General features: G+C 47.7%; 1 protein-coding gene across 1 annotated transcript in view; it reads left to right on the forward strand.

Annotated features, from left to right (window-relative positions):
- IFNGR2 (interferon gamma receptor 2) overlaps positions 1-13,871 on the forward strand; it is a 30,265-nt gene extending 16,394 nt beyond the window's left edge. Inside the window, exons 4-7 of the mRNA XM_064379999.1 lie at positions 5,112-5,260; positions 9,978-10,131; positions 10,501-10,658; positions 11,642-13,871. Of these exons, the coding sequence (XP_064236069.1) occupies positions 5,112-5,260; positions 9,978-10,131; positions 10,501-10,658; positions 11,642-11,776 (596 nt within the window). The 3' untranslated portion in view covers positions 11,777-13,871. The remainder of the gene's footprint in view (positions 1-5,111; positions 5,261-9,977; positions 10,132-10,500; positions 10,659-11,641) is intronic.
- The last annotated feature ends 1,527 nt before the right edge of the window (positions 13,872-15,398 follow it).

Here is a 15,398-nt window from a genome sequence, read left to right on the forward strand (position 1 = left end):
TTTATTGGAACACACAGTTACATCCATCTTTTACTGGGTCTATGGCTGCTTTCACACTACAATGATGGAATAGTTGCAGTAGCAACTGTTGAGCCTGCAAAGCCTAAATTTACTGTGGCTTTTTACTGAGAAAGCTTGCTAACTTAATGCTAAAAGGGATGCTAGCATAGCTCTCTGATCACCCTCACTTGTTCTGGTGCAACTTCTTTTATGTTGCAGAATAGGCACATGTAGTCGGTATTCAATAAATATTTGCTGAATGACTGAATGAACAAATGTGTACCCAGATATTGGAAGGAGACAGAAGAACCCTCAGATACCAGTTCTTACATTCGTTCTTCCGGTGATTCACTTGTCACGTGGTCAGTCATGCCGGATGTTTCTTCCACGTCTGCGGTTTATGCACACACAGGGCATGAAACTTGACTTGGATCTTGATTTACACAAACTAAAGTATAAGATAGTTGAGGAAATGTGATCACCATTTGATGTATAATGAACAATTATTGTTGACTTATTTTCAGTGTTATAATGGTGTTTTGGTTATGTTTTTTAAAGTGGGGAGGTGGTCTGGTTAAGATGTTAATGTTATGTGTATTTTACCACAATAAAAAATTGGGGGAATAAAAAGGGTTCCTGCAGGGCACGATGACTCACGCCTGTAATCCCAACACTTTGGGAGGCGGAGGCAAGCAGATCACTTGAGGTCAGAGTTCGAGACCAGCCTGGCCAACATGGTGAAACCCCATCTCTACTAAAAATACAAAAATTAGCTGGGCGTGGTGGCAGGCGCCTGTAATCCCAGCTACTCCAGAGGCTGAGGCAGGAGAATCACTTGAGGAGGCAGAGGTTGCAGTGAGCCGAGATCACATCACTGCACTCCAGCCTGAGCAACAGAGTGAGACTCTGTCTCAAAAACAAATACAAAATAAAAATATAAAAATATAAAGGGTTCGTATGTTTTAGAGGTACATACTGAAGCATTTGCAGATGAAATGATGTGATGGCTGATATGTGTTCAAAGAAATCAAAATAATCCAAAGAGCAGGAAGGGCAAGGACAAAGTGTCCAAGAAACAGAACTGTCCACGAGTTGACAGCTGATGGCCACGAGTTGACAGTTGATTGAGTTGGGTGATGAGTTCATGCATGTTTGTTATGATCTTCTCTCTACTTTCTATGTGTTTGAAATTTTCTGTCCTAAAAAGTTTTTGAGAAATTTTTAAGTTTTTTAGAGTTTTTCAGATTACATGCCTGTAATCTTAGCATGTTGGGAGGCTGAGGTGGGAGGATCACTTGAGCTCAGGAGTTTGAGACCAGCCTGGGGAACACAGCAAGACCCCATCTGTTATTGTTTTTTTTCTAAGTATTTTTAAAAAAATCAGTGGTTGATGCTAGGTTCTGTGAGGGACAGAAGCAGATGCCAGGGCAGTCCTGTCGGCTTCTCATCAGCTGTGGACAAGCCATTTGTCCTTGGTTAGAGAACCAGCCCCTGCTTAAGCTATAGAGTATCTAATACATGGGAATTAGGGGCATGAAAAGAAGTAATGATGGCCAGGCATGGTGGCTCACCCCTGTAATCCCAGCACTTTGGGAAACTGAAGCGGGCAGATCATCTGTGGTCAGGAGTTGGAGACCAGCCTGTCCAACATGGTGAAACCCCATCTCTACTAAAAATACAAAAGTTAGCCAGGTATGGTGGCAAACGCCTGTAATCCAGCTACTCAGGAACCTGAGGTAGGAGAATCTCTTGAACCTGGGAGGCAGAGGTTGCAGTGAGCCAAGATCATGCCATTCTACTCCAGCCTGAATAACAGAGCGAGACTCCACCATTAAAAAAAAAAAAAAAAGATGAGTTACTGCCACTGCCCAGATATCAAGAGAGGGTAACAAAAACAGAATGTATGGTGACAGCGGGTCCGGAACCAGCCAGCCACTGCTCCTGGCCGGAGTCGAGCAGCGTGTTTCTGTTAGTTACTGGCCGGGCTGCTGTTCTCTGCCCCTGTGCTGGAAAAGCTTGACGCAGTGGTGGCCTCACATCATACCTGCCACTTTCACCTCTGCTGGTGGCGTTAGAATCAGTAATGGACATGAAGGTGGTTACCAGGTGGAGGGGTGAGATGGTGGTTGGAGGGGCAGGCTTTGGCATCACGCCCTCCTGGGTTCATATCCCAGCTTTGCCACTTACTGGCTGTGTTTCTCTGGGCAACTAATGTCACCTTCGGGCTTCCATTTCCTCATCCGAGAAATGGGGATAACCTTATTTGTTTTTTTGTTTGGGTTTTTTTGTTTTGAGACACTCTCACTCTGTCACCCAGGCTGGAGTGCAGTGGCACAATCTTGGCTCACTGCAACCCCCGCCTCCCAGGTTCAAGCGATTCTCCTGCCTCAGCCTCCCGAGTACCTGGGATTACAGGCATGCACCACCATGCCCGGCTAATTTTTCTATTTTTAGTAAAGAGAGGGTTTCTCCATGTTGGCCAGGCTGGTCTCGAACTCCTGACTTCAAGTGATCTACCCACTTCAGCCTCCCAAAGCACTGGAATTACAGGTGTGAGCCACCGCGCCTGCCGCGCCCAGCCCACGATACCCTTATTTGGTGGTGACACTGATCCATGAGAGGCTTCGTGGAAAGGCCAGTAGCCTGGAGGCTGCACACATTGCCCAGGGTTCCATGGGGCCAGCCTTCCTCCAGTGCTATGAGAGGAGACACATTGTTCTCCCCTCTAGAGACGAGGCTTATAGGGTTGATATCAGATTCCAGGCCGGGACTGTCTTCACAAGAGCAGGTCTCAGCCCTGTGCTTTCAGGTAGGCAGTGGCCACCCGTGGCTGGTGTCCACACTTCCACATGCTAATGGAGATGTCCAAAGAACGTGTCCTCTAGCCAGGCCCTACAGGTGCTTCTGCACACACTTCTGCATGCTCTGCTCACTTAGCTGGGACCAGGGAAGCTGGAGAACATGTATTTTGTCACTAGTAGTCAATCCACAAACATCACTGTGGCTGGCGGTGGGCCAGGCCCGCCCCCGCTTCTGCCACTGGGCGTTGTCTGGACTTAGCACCTCCACCAGAACAAATGAAAGGGCACAGATGCAAACCCAGCAGTTCTTTTGCACGGAGAGAAGCTTGGCCAGATCGTGCACGTGTCCCTCGCCAACCTGGAGTGCCCAGGGGAGAGAAGCCAACCCCGATGTTCTGAACCCACAGTGATATGATTGTCTCCCGCTGTAAAACGTGCAGACATAGGGCTCCTAGAACTTCGAGGACCCAACCTGTACTTTGATCTGAGTTCCTCTGGTGAATGGTAGAATGTGCATGCTTACTTAATAAATGCTTTATAACCTCCATTGATAGCACATTATGAGTCACAGTTCTAGCCCGACCTGTGAATTCTGTGAAAAGCCTTAGCAAATAGACTTACCATGGTGATACTTCTCAGTTACTGTGTTTAAATATAGCATGGGCTTGGTGGCTCACGCCTGGAATCCCAGTACTTTTGGAGGTCGAGGCAGGAGGATCATTTGACCCAGGAGTTCAAGACTAGCCTGGATAACATGGCAAAACTTCAGCTTTACAAAAAAAAAAAAAATTAGCTGGGTGTGGTGGCACGGGCCTGTAGTCTCAGGTACTTGGAAGGCTGAAGTAGTTGGGTCACTTGAACCTGGGAGGTGGAGGTTGCAGTGAGCCATGATTGCACTACTGCACTCCAGCCTGGGCAATAGACAAAGACCCTGTCTCAAAAAAACTTTTTAAATAAATAAATAAACATAGTATTACAGGAAGCTAGGAGACAAATGTACATAAAGTTTATAAATACCACATTTGCTCAGTTATATTGGAATTTTTTATTTATGTATTGTAGGTAAGGGCTAACAAAATCATTTCCCCTCTGCGTGAAAATTTGATCTTTGATTAACCCTCCAGTTTTGTTTCTCTGGAAATCTGACAATAAAGGTGGCATGTCACCCATGTTACTAGGTGGCACTGCTTGTGGTCACATGGCCCCTGACTGGGCAGCTGTGACAATCCTGAATACCTGGTAGAACGCCATATCTGTGGGATCTGCCGAGCACAGTGATTCTTGTAATTGGGCATGTCCTTTGCAGAAGCCCTGGAAACAACTCCTAGGGAGTTGTTATAAGAGAGATTGGCTCTGGTGGCCTTTCAGTCAGGGAGGCTTTTGCACCTGCCTGGTGAAATTCTCCTCCTGGCACCGGAGCTGCCTCCTGCAGAGCCAGAGGGATTTGCTCTGGGCCACACTGTGGATGCCTCAAGCCCTCTCCTTCCACCTGGAGGCTGACTTGAAGGCAGCCTCTCGCCTAGAGCAGCCTCTTACAGTCTTGTGCATCCGAAGTCAACCCCATGGCTGGACACGGTGACTCACGCCTGTAATCACAGCACTTTGGGAGGCTGAGGTGGGCGGATCACCTGAGGTCAGGAGTTTGAAACCAGCCTGGCCAAAATGGTGAAACCCCATGTCTATTGAAAATACAAAAATTAGCAGGCATGGTGGTGGGTCCCTGTAATCCCAGCTACTTGGGAGGTTGAGGCAGAAGAATTGCTTGAACCTGGGAGGCAGAGGTTGCAGTGAGCCAAGATTGTACCACTACACTCCAGCCTGGGTGACAGAGCAAGATTCCATCTCAAAAATAAATTAATTAATTTAATTAAATAAATAGGGCAGGCACGGTGGCTCACACCTGTAACCCCTGCACATTGGCAGGCTGAGGCAGGTGAATCAAGAGGTCAGGAGTTTGAGACCAGCCTGGCCAACATGATGCAACCTTGTCTCTACTAAAAATCCAAAAATTAGCCAGGCAAGGTGGCATGCGCCTGTAATCCCAGTTACTTGGGAGGTTGAGGCAGGAGAATTGCTTGAACCCGGGAGGTGGAGGTTGCAGTGAGCTGAGATCATGCCACTGCACTCCAGCCTGGGCGACAGAGCAAGACTCCATCTCAAAAAAATAATAACAATAATAAATAAAAATATGTATATATATATACACACACACATATATATAGTGTGTGCAGATGTATATATACATATATATATTGCATTATATAATACATTGTATTATATAATGGTTTTCTCTTTGTAATTCTTTTTCAGTGACTGTCGGGCCTCCAAAAAACATCGAGGTGACCCCAGGAGAAGGCTCCCTCATTATCAGGTTCTCCTCTCCCTTTGACATCCCTCATACCTCCACGGCCTGTTTTTGGTACTATGTCCATTACTGGGAAGAAGCTGGAGTCCAGAAGGCAAGAGCACGTTTCTTTTTTGTTTGGATTTTCTTTCCTTTGCAGTTTCTGGCTTAGCAAAAGAAAAACATCTTTAACATGGGCTAGAACAGGGTGTCCCCGTGTCCCCACGGAGGCTGAGTCCTGAGCCTGTTTTCATCATCCTCTTCAAGACCTGTTTTTCCACTCGGTGAGCTGAGACCTCCCTCCACCAGGTCCATCTGAAGGGCTGGCCATCCTTCGATGCCAGTCTGTTTCTTGTGTGGGGTCCAGACTTTGCTGGTGCCCTGCTCACGATGCCTTTGCCACACTCTGCAGTTTGGAGGAGGTTTTAGCAGGCCTGGTTCTCCATGAGGAATCCATGACTACAGCCCACAAGGCTTAACTGAATAAACGTTTGAACAGTTTGTGAAGAGGGCACATGTGAAATAGGGGGAAGGCCCACTGGAGGGAGAAGGAGCCTTCCAGAGAGCAGTACCAGCAGGTGTGAGAGGCGTGGCACACGTGGAGAACTGCAGGTGCTTAGATCAGTCAGAAACGCAAGTCACGAGGGACTGTGGCAGGTGGTCACATTGACAGAGGTGCGTGAGATCAGAGGGGCCTCATCAGCCTCGAGGAGTACAGGAAAAAAACAGGATGGTCTTGAAGCATCTCCAGGGCCTTAATTATCCCAGCTGCATTTAATGAGGTTCTGTTATCTATGTGAACTTCATGATTTCCTAAATTCAACTTTTGGATAATAAGAGCTTACATTTATGGAGAGCTTCCTTTGTGTTCGGCTCTGGGCCAGTATTTTAGACACTTCATCTCATTTCATCTTTTTTTTTTTTTTGAGATGGAGTTTCACTCTTGATGCCTAGCTAAGTGTTGTATTTTTAGTAGAGAGGGGGTTTCACCATGTTGGTCAGGCCAGTGTCAAACTCCTGACCTCAGGCGATCCGCCCACCTCGGCCTCCCAAAGTGCTGGGATTACAGGTGTGAGCCACCATGGGCAGCCCATTTCATCTTTATACCAACCTGTTTTGCAGAAAGGGAATCCAAGTCATTAAGTCACTTGCCCCAGGTCAGCTCCGAACCACTGGCAGAGCAGAGCAGAGTCGTCTAGCTTCAGAGCCCTGCTCTTGACCACCGTGTTTTTCTGCCACATACTTTATATCTGCGCTTCTTCATTTTTTTTTAAATTACTGTTCTTTTTTTGAGAGCATCTCACTGTCGCCCAGGCTGGAGTATGGTGGTACAATCTCGGTCATTGCAACCTCCGCCTCCTGGGCTCACGCGATCCACCCACTTCAGCCTCCTGAGTAGCTGGGACAGGCTTTTGCCACCACACCTGGCTAATTTCTTTAAGTTTTTTTGTAGAGATGGGGTTTTGCCACGTTGCCCAGGGTGGTCTCGAACTCCTGGTCTCAAATGATCTGCCCACCTCGGTCTCTGAAAGTGCTGAGGTTACAGGCATGAGCCCCTGTCCCCAGCCTCCTCTTCATTTCATTATGGGGAGCATGAAACTGGGAAGGGTGAGACTCATTGAAAAACAGATGTAGCATCTAGGAAATAGGGAATAATCATTTCTGCAAATCAGAGCTCAAGATCTGGGTTGATTAGGATAGAGGGAGCCTGGCAGATTCCAGGAGAGACTTGGTCTCTTCCAAGTCTATCCTCACCCACCGGATACGGTGCTGGCAACGCAGGAGATGGGACGGGCGCTCTGGCCATGTTTTTCTCCACCCTCTGGCTGGTTTCTTCACTCAAGGGCACCGTGTGGCTGAGCTCCCTCCCCAAGGGCCCGCCCATACTTTTGTTTTTTTAGGATGGAGACCCTCCGCTTCTCTGCACTGTCAGCCCCCAGAGGGCAAGTTGCCACCTGCATCCTAGAGCCGGGCAGGGCCGCCCAGCACTAGAGGACTCCGCTGCAGGTCCCTGGGGCCAGCCTCATTGATCAGCATGCCCTAATGAAGAGTGCACCCAGCAGGCTTCCACGGCCTGGGACCCGCTTAGCTCCACATCACTTAGCCTCTCTGGGCTGCAGCTTCCTTGTGTATAAAATGAAACCACCGAGCTATAAGCTAGAGCCTGTGAAGGGGAGCAGCTGTGAGGGACCCCAAGCCCCTTTCCCCATTTGACCAAAGCCTCTGTACTTGGCATCCATGATCAAAAGTTTCAAGAATGAAAATGACTCTGAAAGCCACAGATAGGATCTTTGTTCCAGCTGTGAGTCTGTGTGTTAGGGTCCCCAAAACCCACCCCTAGACCACTCAAAGGACTCCCAGGACTCAGCACAGAGTCACACTCTGATTTCTTTTGTTTCTTTTTGTTTTGAGACAGAGTTTCACTCTGTTGCCAGGCTGGAGTGCAGTGACACAATCTCGGCTCATTGCAAACTCTGCCTCATGAGTTCAAGCGATTCTCCTGCCTCAGCCTCCCGAGTAGCTGGGATTATGGGTGCCCACCACCACACCTGGCTAATTTTTATATTTTTAGTAGAGATGGGGTTTCACTATGTTGTCCAGGGTGGTCTCGAACTCCTGACCTCAAGTGATCTGCCTGCCTTGGCCTCCCAAAGTGCTAGGATTACAGGTGTGAGCCACCGCACCTGGCTCACACTCTGGTTTCCTACAGCAAAAGGATGCAAAGCAAAATCAGCAAAGGGAAAAGACTCATGGAGGAAAGTCCGCAGGGGCCCGAGGTCGGCTCCCAGGAACCCTCCCCAAGCTGCGCGTCCAGGACGCACTTCATTCCTCCACCAGCAAGCTGTGACTGCACATGTGAACTGTTGCCTGCCAGGCTTATGAGAGACCCAGCGCCCAGGGAAGTTACTGGGGGCTAGACACATAGGCACCCTCTATCTAGCATATACCAAAATTCCAACTCCCAGAAGGAAAGCAGATGTTCCTCATAAAGAAGCCACATTGATTGTGCAAACAGTATAGGGACAGTAAGCCACCTTACCAGTTTGAGAATGGTAGGGATAAACCTGAAATCCAAATTCACAGGCCGGGCGCGGTGGCTCACACCTGTAATCCCAGCACTTTTAAGAGGTCGAGGTGGGCAGATCACTTGAGGTCAGGGGTTCGAGACAGGCCTGGCCAGCATGGTGAAAACCTGTCTCTACTAAAAATGCAAAAATTAGCTGGACGTGGTGGCGGGCACCTGTAATCCCAGTTACTTGGGAGGCTGAGGCAGGAGAATCGCTTGAACCCGGCAGGCAGAGGTTGCAGTGAGCCGAGATCACACCACTGCACTCTGGCCTGGCAACAGAGTAAGACTCTGTCTCAAAATAATAATAATAATAATAATAATAATAACAACAACAACAATAACAACAACAACATGTTCTGTGTTTGATTGATCTGCCTTTTCGAGTCAACAATTCAGCAGCCTCGTCTTCCCATATTTTCAAGCATATGTTATACCACCACTTCTTGTGGCTGCAGTGGATTATATTGTATCTCAAAATTAGAAAACAGTTCTTTGCAAGGAACCCTATGCTGCCATAATAGGGTATCACTCACTGTTTTTCACTTCAGTATGGGACAGTGACAACTTTGGCAAGACAAGAGTGAGGAGCCATTGCCTGGATGACCAGGCGGGGAGGCAGCAGGGGGATGCGGGGAGGACACAGAATCCTCCTGGAGTCTGGGGTCCAGGCATCTCCTGATGACACAAATCCCTAAGGCGATCAAGCACATTTTGGTCAAACTAGAAGCAGGCTGGGAATGAAAGGAACATTATTTTTTAGAATAATTTTATCTTTGTTGACTAACTTGAGATATCTAGATTAACCATGAAATACAAAATGTTGGCCGGGCCTGTGGCTCACGCCTGTAATCCAGCACTTTGGGAGGCCGAGGCAGGTGCATCACCTGAGGTCAGCAGCACGAGACCAGCCTGGGCAACATGGTGAAAACCTTTCTCTACTAAAAGTACAAAAATGAGCTGGGCCTGGTGGTGGGTGCCTGTAGTCCCAGCTGCTGGGGAGTCAGAGGCAGGAGAATCACTCGAACCCAGGAGGCGGAGGTTGCAGTGAGCCAAGGTCGCACCAATGCACTCCAGCCTAGGCAATGAGAGTGAAACTCCATCTCAAAAAAAAAAATACACACACACACACATGCACACACACACACACAAATGTTAGTTTATTTTGAGATGGAGTCTCGCTCTATCACTCAAGCTGGAGTGCAGTGACACAATATCTGCTCACTGCATCCTCCACCTCCTGGTACGAGGGATTCTCCTCCCTCAGCCTCCCATGTGGCTGGGATTACAGGTGCATGCCACCACACCCAGCTAATTTTTATATTTTTAGTAGAGACAGGGTTTTGTGATATTGGCCAGACTGGTCTCTAACTCCTGACCTCAGGTGATCCGCCCACCTTGGCCTCCCAAAGTGCTGAGATTACAGGCGTGAGCCACCACATCTGGCCCAAATGTTAATTTTAATGGAGAAAAAGGTTATCTTAGAAATTGGGATTTACTAAAGTCTAGTTACTACAATGGGCCCTCTGAGACCTCACAGCCAGAAACACAATTCTAAAGCTATCAGCCTCTTTGGCACACAGCACACCAATTTTCACACATAAAATGTGTCCACTGCCAGCCAGTGACCTGCTCAAAATGGCATCTCGTTCTCCTTTGGCTGTCAGTTTCACAGTGAATTTCAGGAAACATCAAAACAGATGGAGGCAGCTTGGCCTTGTTCATTCAAGTGATTTACGTGTGTGCTTGTCATGTTTATTTTTAGGTCAAAGGCCCTTTCAGAAGCAACTCCATTTCATTGGATAACTTAAAACCCTTCAGAGTATACTGTTTACAAGTCCAGGCACAACTGCTTTGGAACAAAAGTAACGTAAACGGGCACTTAAGCAACACATCTTGCTACAAAATCATGGCAGATGGTAAAATATACCTTCTTATGTCCTTTCTGAACTGGGAAAAGAATACTCCTCCAATAGTGGGGAATGCTTATGAGGTCATGGGTGGTGGGAGTGGGGAGACCCAGTGAGAAGAGCACGCTGAACTGCGGGGATAATGAGCTTGTGCTGCCATCTGCGGTGGCAGAGGCTGCCAGATAGCTACCACTTGCTTTATTTCATTACAGGATTGACTTTAGCTATCACTGTAAGCGTACCAGGTGGGGGCAGGGTAGGGGGACTTGTCCATTTTACTAGGACAGGAATGCTCTTCAAGCAGCATGGATGGAACATTAGCTGACGTTTGTGTTGTGTGTAGGATGGTCATTCTGTTCACTTTTGGGTCCTTTTTAGCCTCCACCAAGCTTCAGCAAGACATCCTGATCTCTGTGGGAACATTATCGTTGATGTCAGTGCTGGCAGGAGCCTGTTTCTTCCTTGTCCTGAAATACAGAGGCCTGATTAAATACTGGTTTCACACTCCACCAAGCATCCCGTTACAGATAGAAGAGGTATGTGTGCACACATCTTTTTTTTCTTTTTCTTTTTTAGGTGGAGTCTCACTCTGTCACCCAGGCTGGAGTGCAGTGGCGCAGTCTCGACTCACTGCAACCTCCGCCTCCCGGGTTCAAGCAATTCTCCTGCCATAGCCTCCCAAGTAGCTGGGATTACAGGTATACATCACCACAGCCTGCTAATTTTTTGTATTTTTAGTAGCGATGGGGTTTCACCGTGTTGGTCAGGCTGCTGGATGCAGTGGCTCATGCCTGTAATCCCAACATAACATTTTGGGAGTCTGAGGCAGGCGGATCACCTGAGGTCAGAAGTTCAAGACCAGTCTGGCTAACATGGCGAAACTCCGTCTCCACTAAAAATATAAAAAATTAGCTGGGCATGGTGGTGCATGCCTGCAATCCTAGCTATTCGGGAGGCTGAGGCAGGAGAATCGCTTGAACCTGGGAGGCGGAGGTTGCAGTGAGCTCAGATCATGCCACTGCACTCCATCCTGGGCAGCAGATCAAGACTCAGTCTCAAAAAGAAAAAAAAAGAAGTTATGTCATTAGTGGACAGATTCAATTTATACCTGAATAAAATACAACTATACCAATTAAAACTAAAGTAGGCTGGATGTGGTAGTTCACACCTATAATCCCAGCACTTTGAAGGGCTAAGGTGGGCAGATCATTTGAGGTCAGGAGTTCAAGAGCAGCCTGGCCAACTTGGTGAAACCTTGTCTCTACTAAAAATAACAAAAATTAGCCGGCTTGGTGATGCCTGCCTGCAATCCTAGCTACTCGGAAGGCTGAGGCAGGAGAATCGCTTGAACCCAGGAGGCAGAGGTTTCAGTGAGCCAAGATCACACCACTACACTCCAGCCTGGGTGGCAGAGTGAAACTCCATCTCAAAAAAAAAAAAAAAAAAAAAACCTAAAGTAAAAGGTCTGGTATAATGAACTGGTAAACTAATTACAATTTTGCTTTTTAATCTCCCCAAGTATTTAAAGGACCCTGCTCAGCCCATCTTGGATGCCTTGGACAAGGACAGCTCACCAAAGGATGACGTCTGGGATTCTGTGTCCATCATTTCGTTTCCAGAAAAGGGGCCAGAAGATGTTCTCCAAACACATTGAACCAAAGCGTGGGTCTAGCCCATCATCCCCCTGGAAGAGGCCATCAAGCCAGCAGAGCTGCTGGAGTTCTGTCTGGACTTTACAGAGACCAGTATTCCCTTTTCTGCCTCTAAAAGGCATGTCCCTGCCTTGTGAGAGACAGTGGGTCTCGTGGGAGTGACAAGCTTTTCTTTTTTCTTGAAGAATTTTCAAAATCATACAAGTTTCCAGAATGATTCTACGGAGATATCCCAGGAAAATTAAGGCTTCTCTTAAACACTAAAAAGGCATGTAATTGCTTGTTAGCAAAATGGATATGACACATCTCTGATACATTTTTTATTGTTGGTTGGGCTGAGCAGTGAGAAGACCTGGTCTTCATCATCTCAACTTTGGCAAATGAGCCGGATCCCCTTGGGCAGGTCACACAACCTGTCCCAGCCTGTCCCAGAGAGTGACCTGAGTGGCCCTTCACATTCACAGTGTGCTGGCTTCAAATGTAATTAATCCTGTAAATATATTCCTAGTAATTTAAGATTTTTATTTTTATTTTTTGAGATGGAGTCTTGCTCTGTCGCCAGGCTGGAGTGCAGTGGCGCAATCTCAGCTCACTGCAACCTCCGCCTCCTGACTTCAAGCGATTCTTCCGCCTCAGCCTCCTGAGTAGCTGGGACCACAGGCGTGTGCCACCATGCCTGGCTAATTTTTGTATTTTTAGTAGAGACAGGGTTTCACCATGTTGGCCAAGATGGTCTCAATCTCTTGATCTCGTGATCCGCCCGCCTCAGCCTCCTAGAGTGCTGGGATTACAGGCGTGAGCCACCGTACCCGGCCAAGATTTTGTTTTTAAGCTAGAAATAAAAGACTGTGTAGTGCATGTTTTTTAAAAGTCTGTGTGAATTCTTTTCTTTATTGTAGCCAATTTTCTGCAGTTTGAGCTTTTTAAAATTACTCAATCTAAACTTGTTTTTTCTTTTCCTTTTCTTTTCTTTCTTTCTTTTTTCTTCTTTTTTTTTTTTTGAGACAGAGTTTCCCTCTTGTTGCCCAGGCTGGAGTGTAATGGCACAATCTTGGCTCACTGCAACCTCTGCCTCCCAGGTTCAAGCAATTCTCCTGCCTCAGCCTTCCAAGTAGCTGGGACTACGGGCATACACCACCACACCCAGCTAATTTTTTGTATTTGGTAGAGATGGATTTTCACCATGTTGGCCAGGCTGGTCTCGAACTCCTGACCTCAGGTGATCCACCTGCCTTGGCCTCCCAAAGTGCTGGGATTACAGGCATAAGCCACCACGCCCAGCCTTATTTTTTCTTAAATAACACCTGGTAGAGCTACTGAGGCCTCACAGGAACTCAGCAAACACTTCCTGTGGATGTCACTTGATCCTCCAAAAGTTATAAAGGAGGCTGGGGCCAAGCACAGTGGCTCACGCCTGTAATCTCAACACTTTGGGAGGCTGAGGTGGGTGGATCACTTGAGGCCAGGAGTTCTAGACCAGCCTGGGCAACATAACGAAACCCTGTTTCTATGAAAAATATGAAAATTAGCCAGGCATTATGGCTTGCACCTGTAGTCCCAGCTACTTGGGAGGCTGAAGTGGGAGGATGCTTGAGCCTGGGAGGTGGAGGCTACTTACTGTGAGCCAAAATGGTGCCACTGCACTCCAGCGTGGGAAACAGAGCAAGACCCTATTTCAAGAAAAAAAAAAAAAAGGCTGGGCATGGTGGTTCATGCCTGTAATCCCAGCACTTTGGGAGGCCAAAGTGGGAGGATCACTTGAGGCCAGGAGTTTGATAACAGCCTGGGCAACATAGTGAGATTTTGTCTTCACAAAAACATAAAAAATTCTAGTCATAGTGTTGCACACCTCTAGTCCCAGCTACTCAGGAGACTGACACCAGAGGATCATTTGAGCCGAGGAGGAGTTCAAGGCTGCAGTGAGCAATGATTGCACCACTACATTCCAGCCTTGGCAACAGAGCAAGAGAGACCCTGTCTCAAAAATATAAATAAGGGGGTTTGCTGAAGGCACACTAGCACTTCATTATATGTAACAAGTCACACCGTGTTGACCAAGGCAGGAGTTCATGGGCAATAAAGAGAATTAACTAATCAGTAGTAGTGTTATGCAAAGAGCACACACTGGCTTTGTTCAAAGGATACATATTTAAAATCCATTTATAGGCCAGGCTCGGTGGCTCACACCTGTAATCAAAATCGCTTGAGGCCAGGAGTTCGAGACCAGCCTGGCCAACATAGTGAAACCCCATCTCTACTAAAAGTATAAAAAATTAGCCAGGTGTGGTGGTGTGCGCCTGCAGTCCTAGCTACTCAGGAGGCTGAGGCAGGAGAATCACCTGAAACCGGGAAGTGGAGGTTGCAGTGAGCTGAGATCGGGCTGCTGCATTCTAGCCTGGGCGACAGAGCAAGACTTTGTCTCAAAAAGAAAACAACAAAAAAGCCATTTTACCAGCAGTACAGGGCCCCAGTAGAGGGAGAGAAGATAGCTCCATCGACTTGCAGTAGAAGCTTCATAAAGCTACAGTCGGTGTCACCACTTCCCATTGTCAAGATAGGGCTGCCGGCAGGGCTTCTCCCTAAAGGAGGATGACAGCAGCTGTGTCCCTTTGCGTGGGAGGTGGAATGAATCTACACATCCATTTCCCAAATCGGAAGAGTCATATGAATGGATTTTTTGATTTTTCCAGATGGAGTCTCATTCTGTCACCCAGGCTGGAGTGCAGTGGTGCCATCTTGGCTCACTGAAACCTCCCAGGCTCAAGCAAGTCCCCTGCCTCAGCCTCTCATGTAGCTGGGATTACAGGCGCCTGCCATCACGCTTGACTTTTTGTGCTTTTAGAGACGGGGTTTCACCATGTTGGCCAGGCAGGTCCTGAACTCCTGACCTCAGGTGATCTGCCCACCTCAGCCTCCCAAAGTGCTGGGATTAGAGGCGAGAGCCACTGCACCCGGCAAAAGTGGCTAACTTTCTAAGTACTGTGTACCGTGCTGTCTGGGGTGGCAAGAGTTAAAAAAACAAGGCCCGCTCCCACCCCATGCACGCAAGTCCCCCTGTGAGGCATCTGTTGTATGCATTAGGTGCACCTGAAATAGACAAGTTTGAAGGTAGAGGTTGTAGATAGGAATTGTAAAGACTTACCTGAGACCATTCAGGAGATCGGAGACAGAAGAGCTTCTTCTGTTGGGCAGCAGGATGGCACCCAGCAACAAGTGGAGGATACATCCATAGCAGGAGAACAGGAAAGAGTTTGACCCCAGCAGGACAAAGGGCAGATCAGCTCTGTTAGGGTAAGTGCGCCTGTGCCACCCTATTTATTTATTTAGCGACAGAGTCTCACTCTGTTGCCTAGGCTGGAGTACAGTGTCACGATCTCAGTTCACTGCAACCTCCACCTTCCGGGTTCAAGCAATTTTTGTCCTCAGCCTCCAGAGTAGCTGGGATTACAGGCATGCACCACGTCTGGCTAATTTTTATATTTTTAGGAGAGATGGAGTTTCACCATGTTGGCCAGGATGGTCTCGAACTCCTGACCTCAGGTGATATGCCCAGCTCGGCCTCTCAAAGTGCTGGGATTACAAGTGTGAGCCACTGTGCCCAACCTTAAATAGTATTTTCTGAAA

The sequence above is a fragment of the Aotus nancymaae genome, unplaced genomic scaffold, assembly GCF_030222135.1.
Source record: "Aotus nancymaae isolate 86718 unplaced genomic scaffold, 86718_ANA_hifiasm-v0.15.2.pri h1tg000022l_1, whole genome shotgun sequence".
Taxonomy (NCBI): Eukaryota; Metazoa; Chordata; class Mammalia; order Primates; family Aotidae; genus Aotus; species Aotus nancymaae.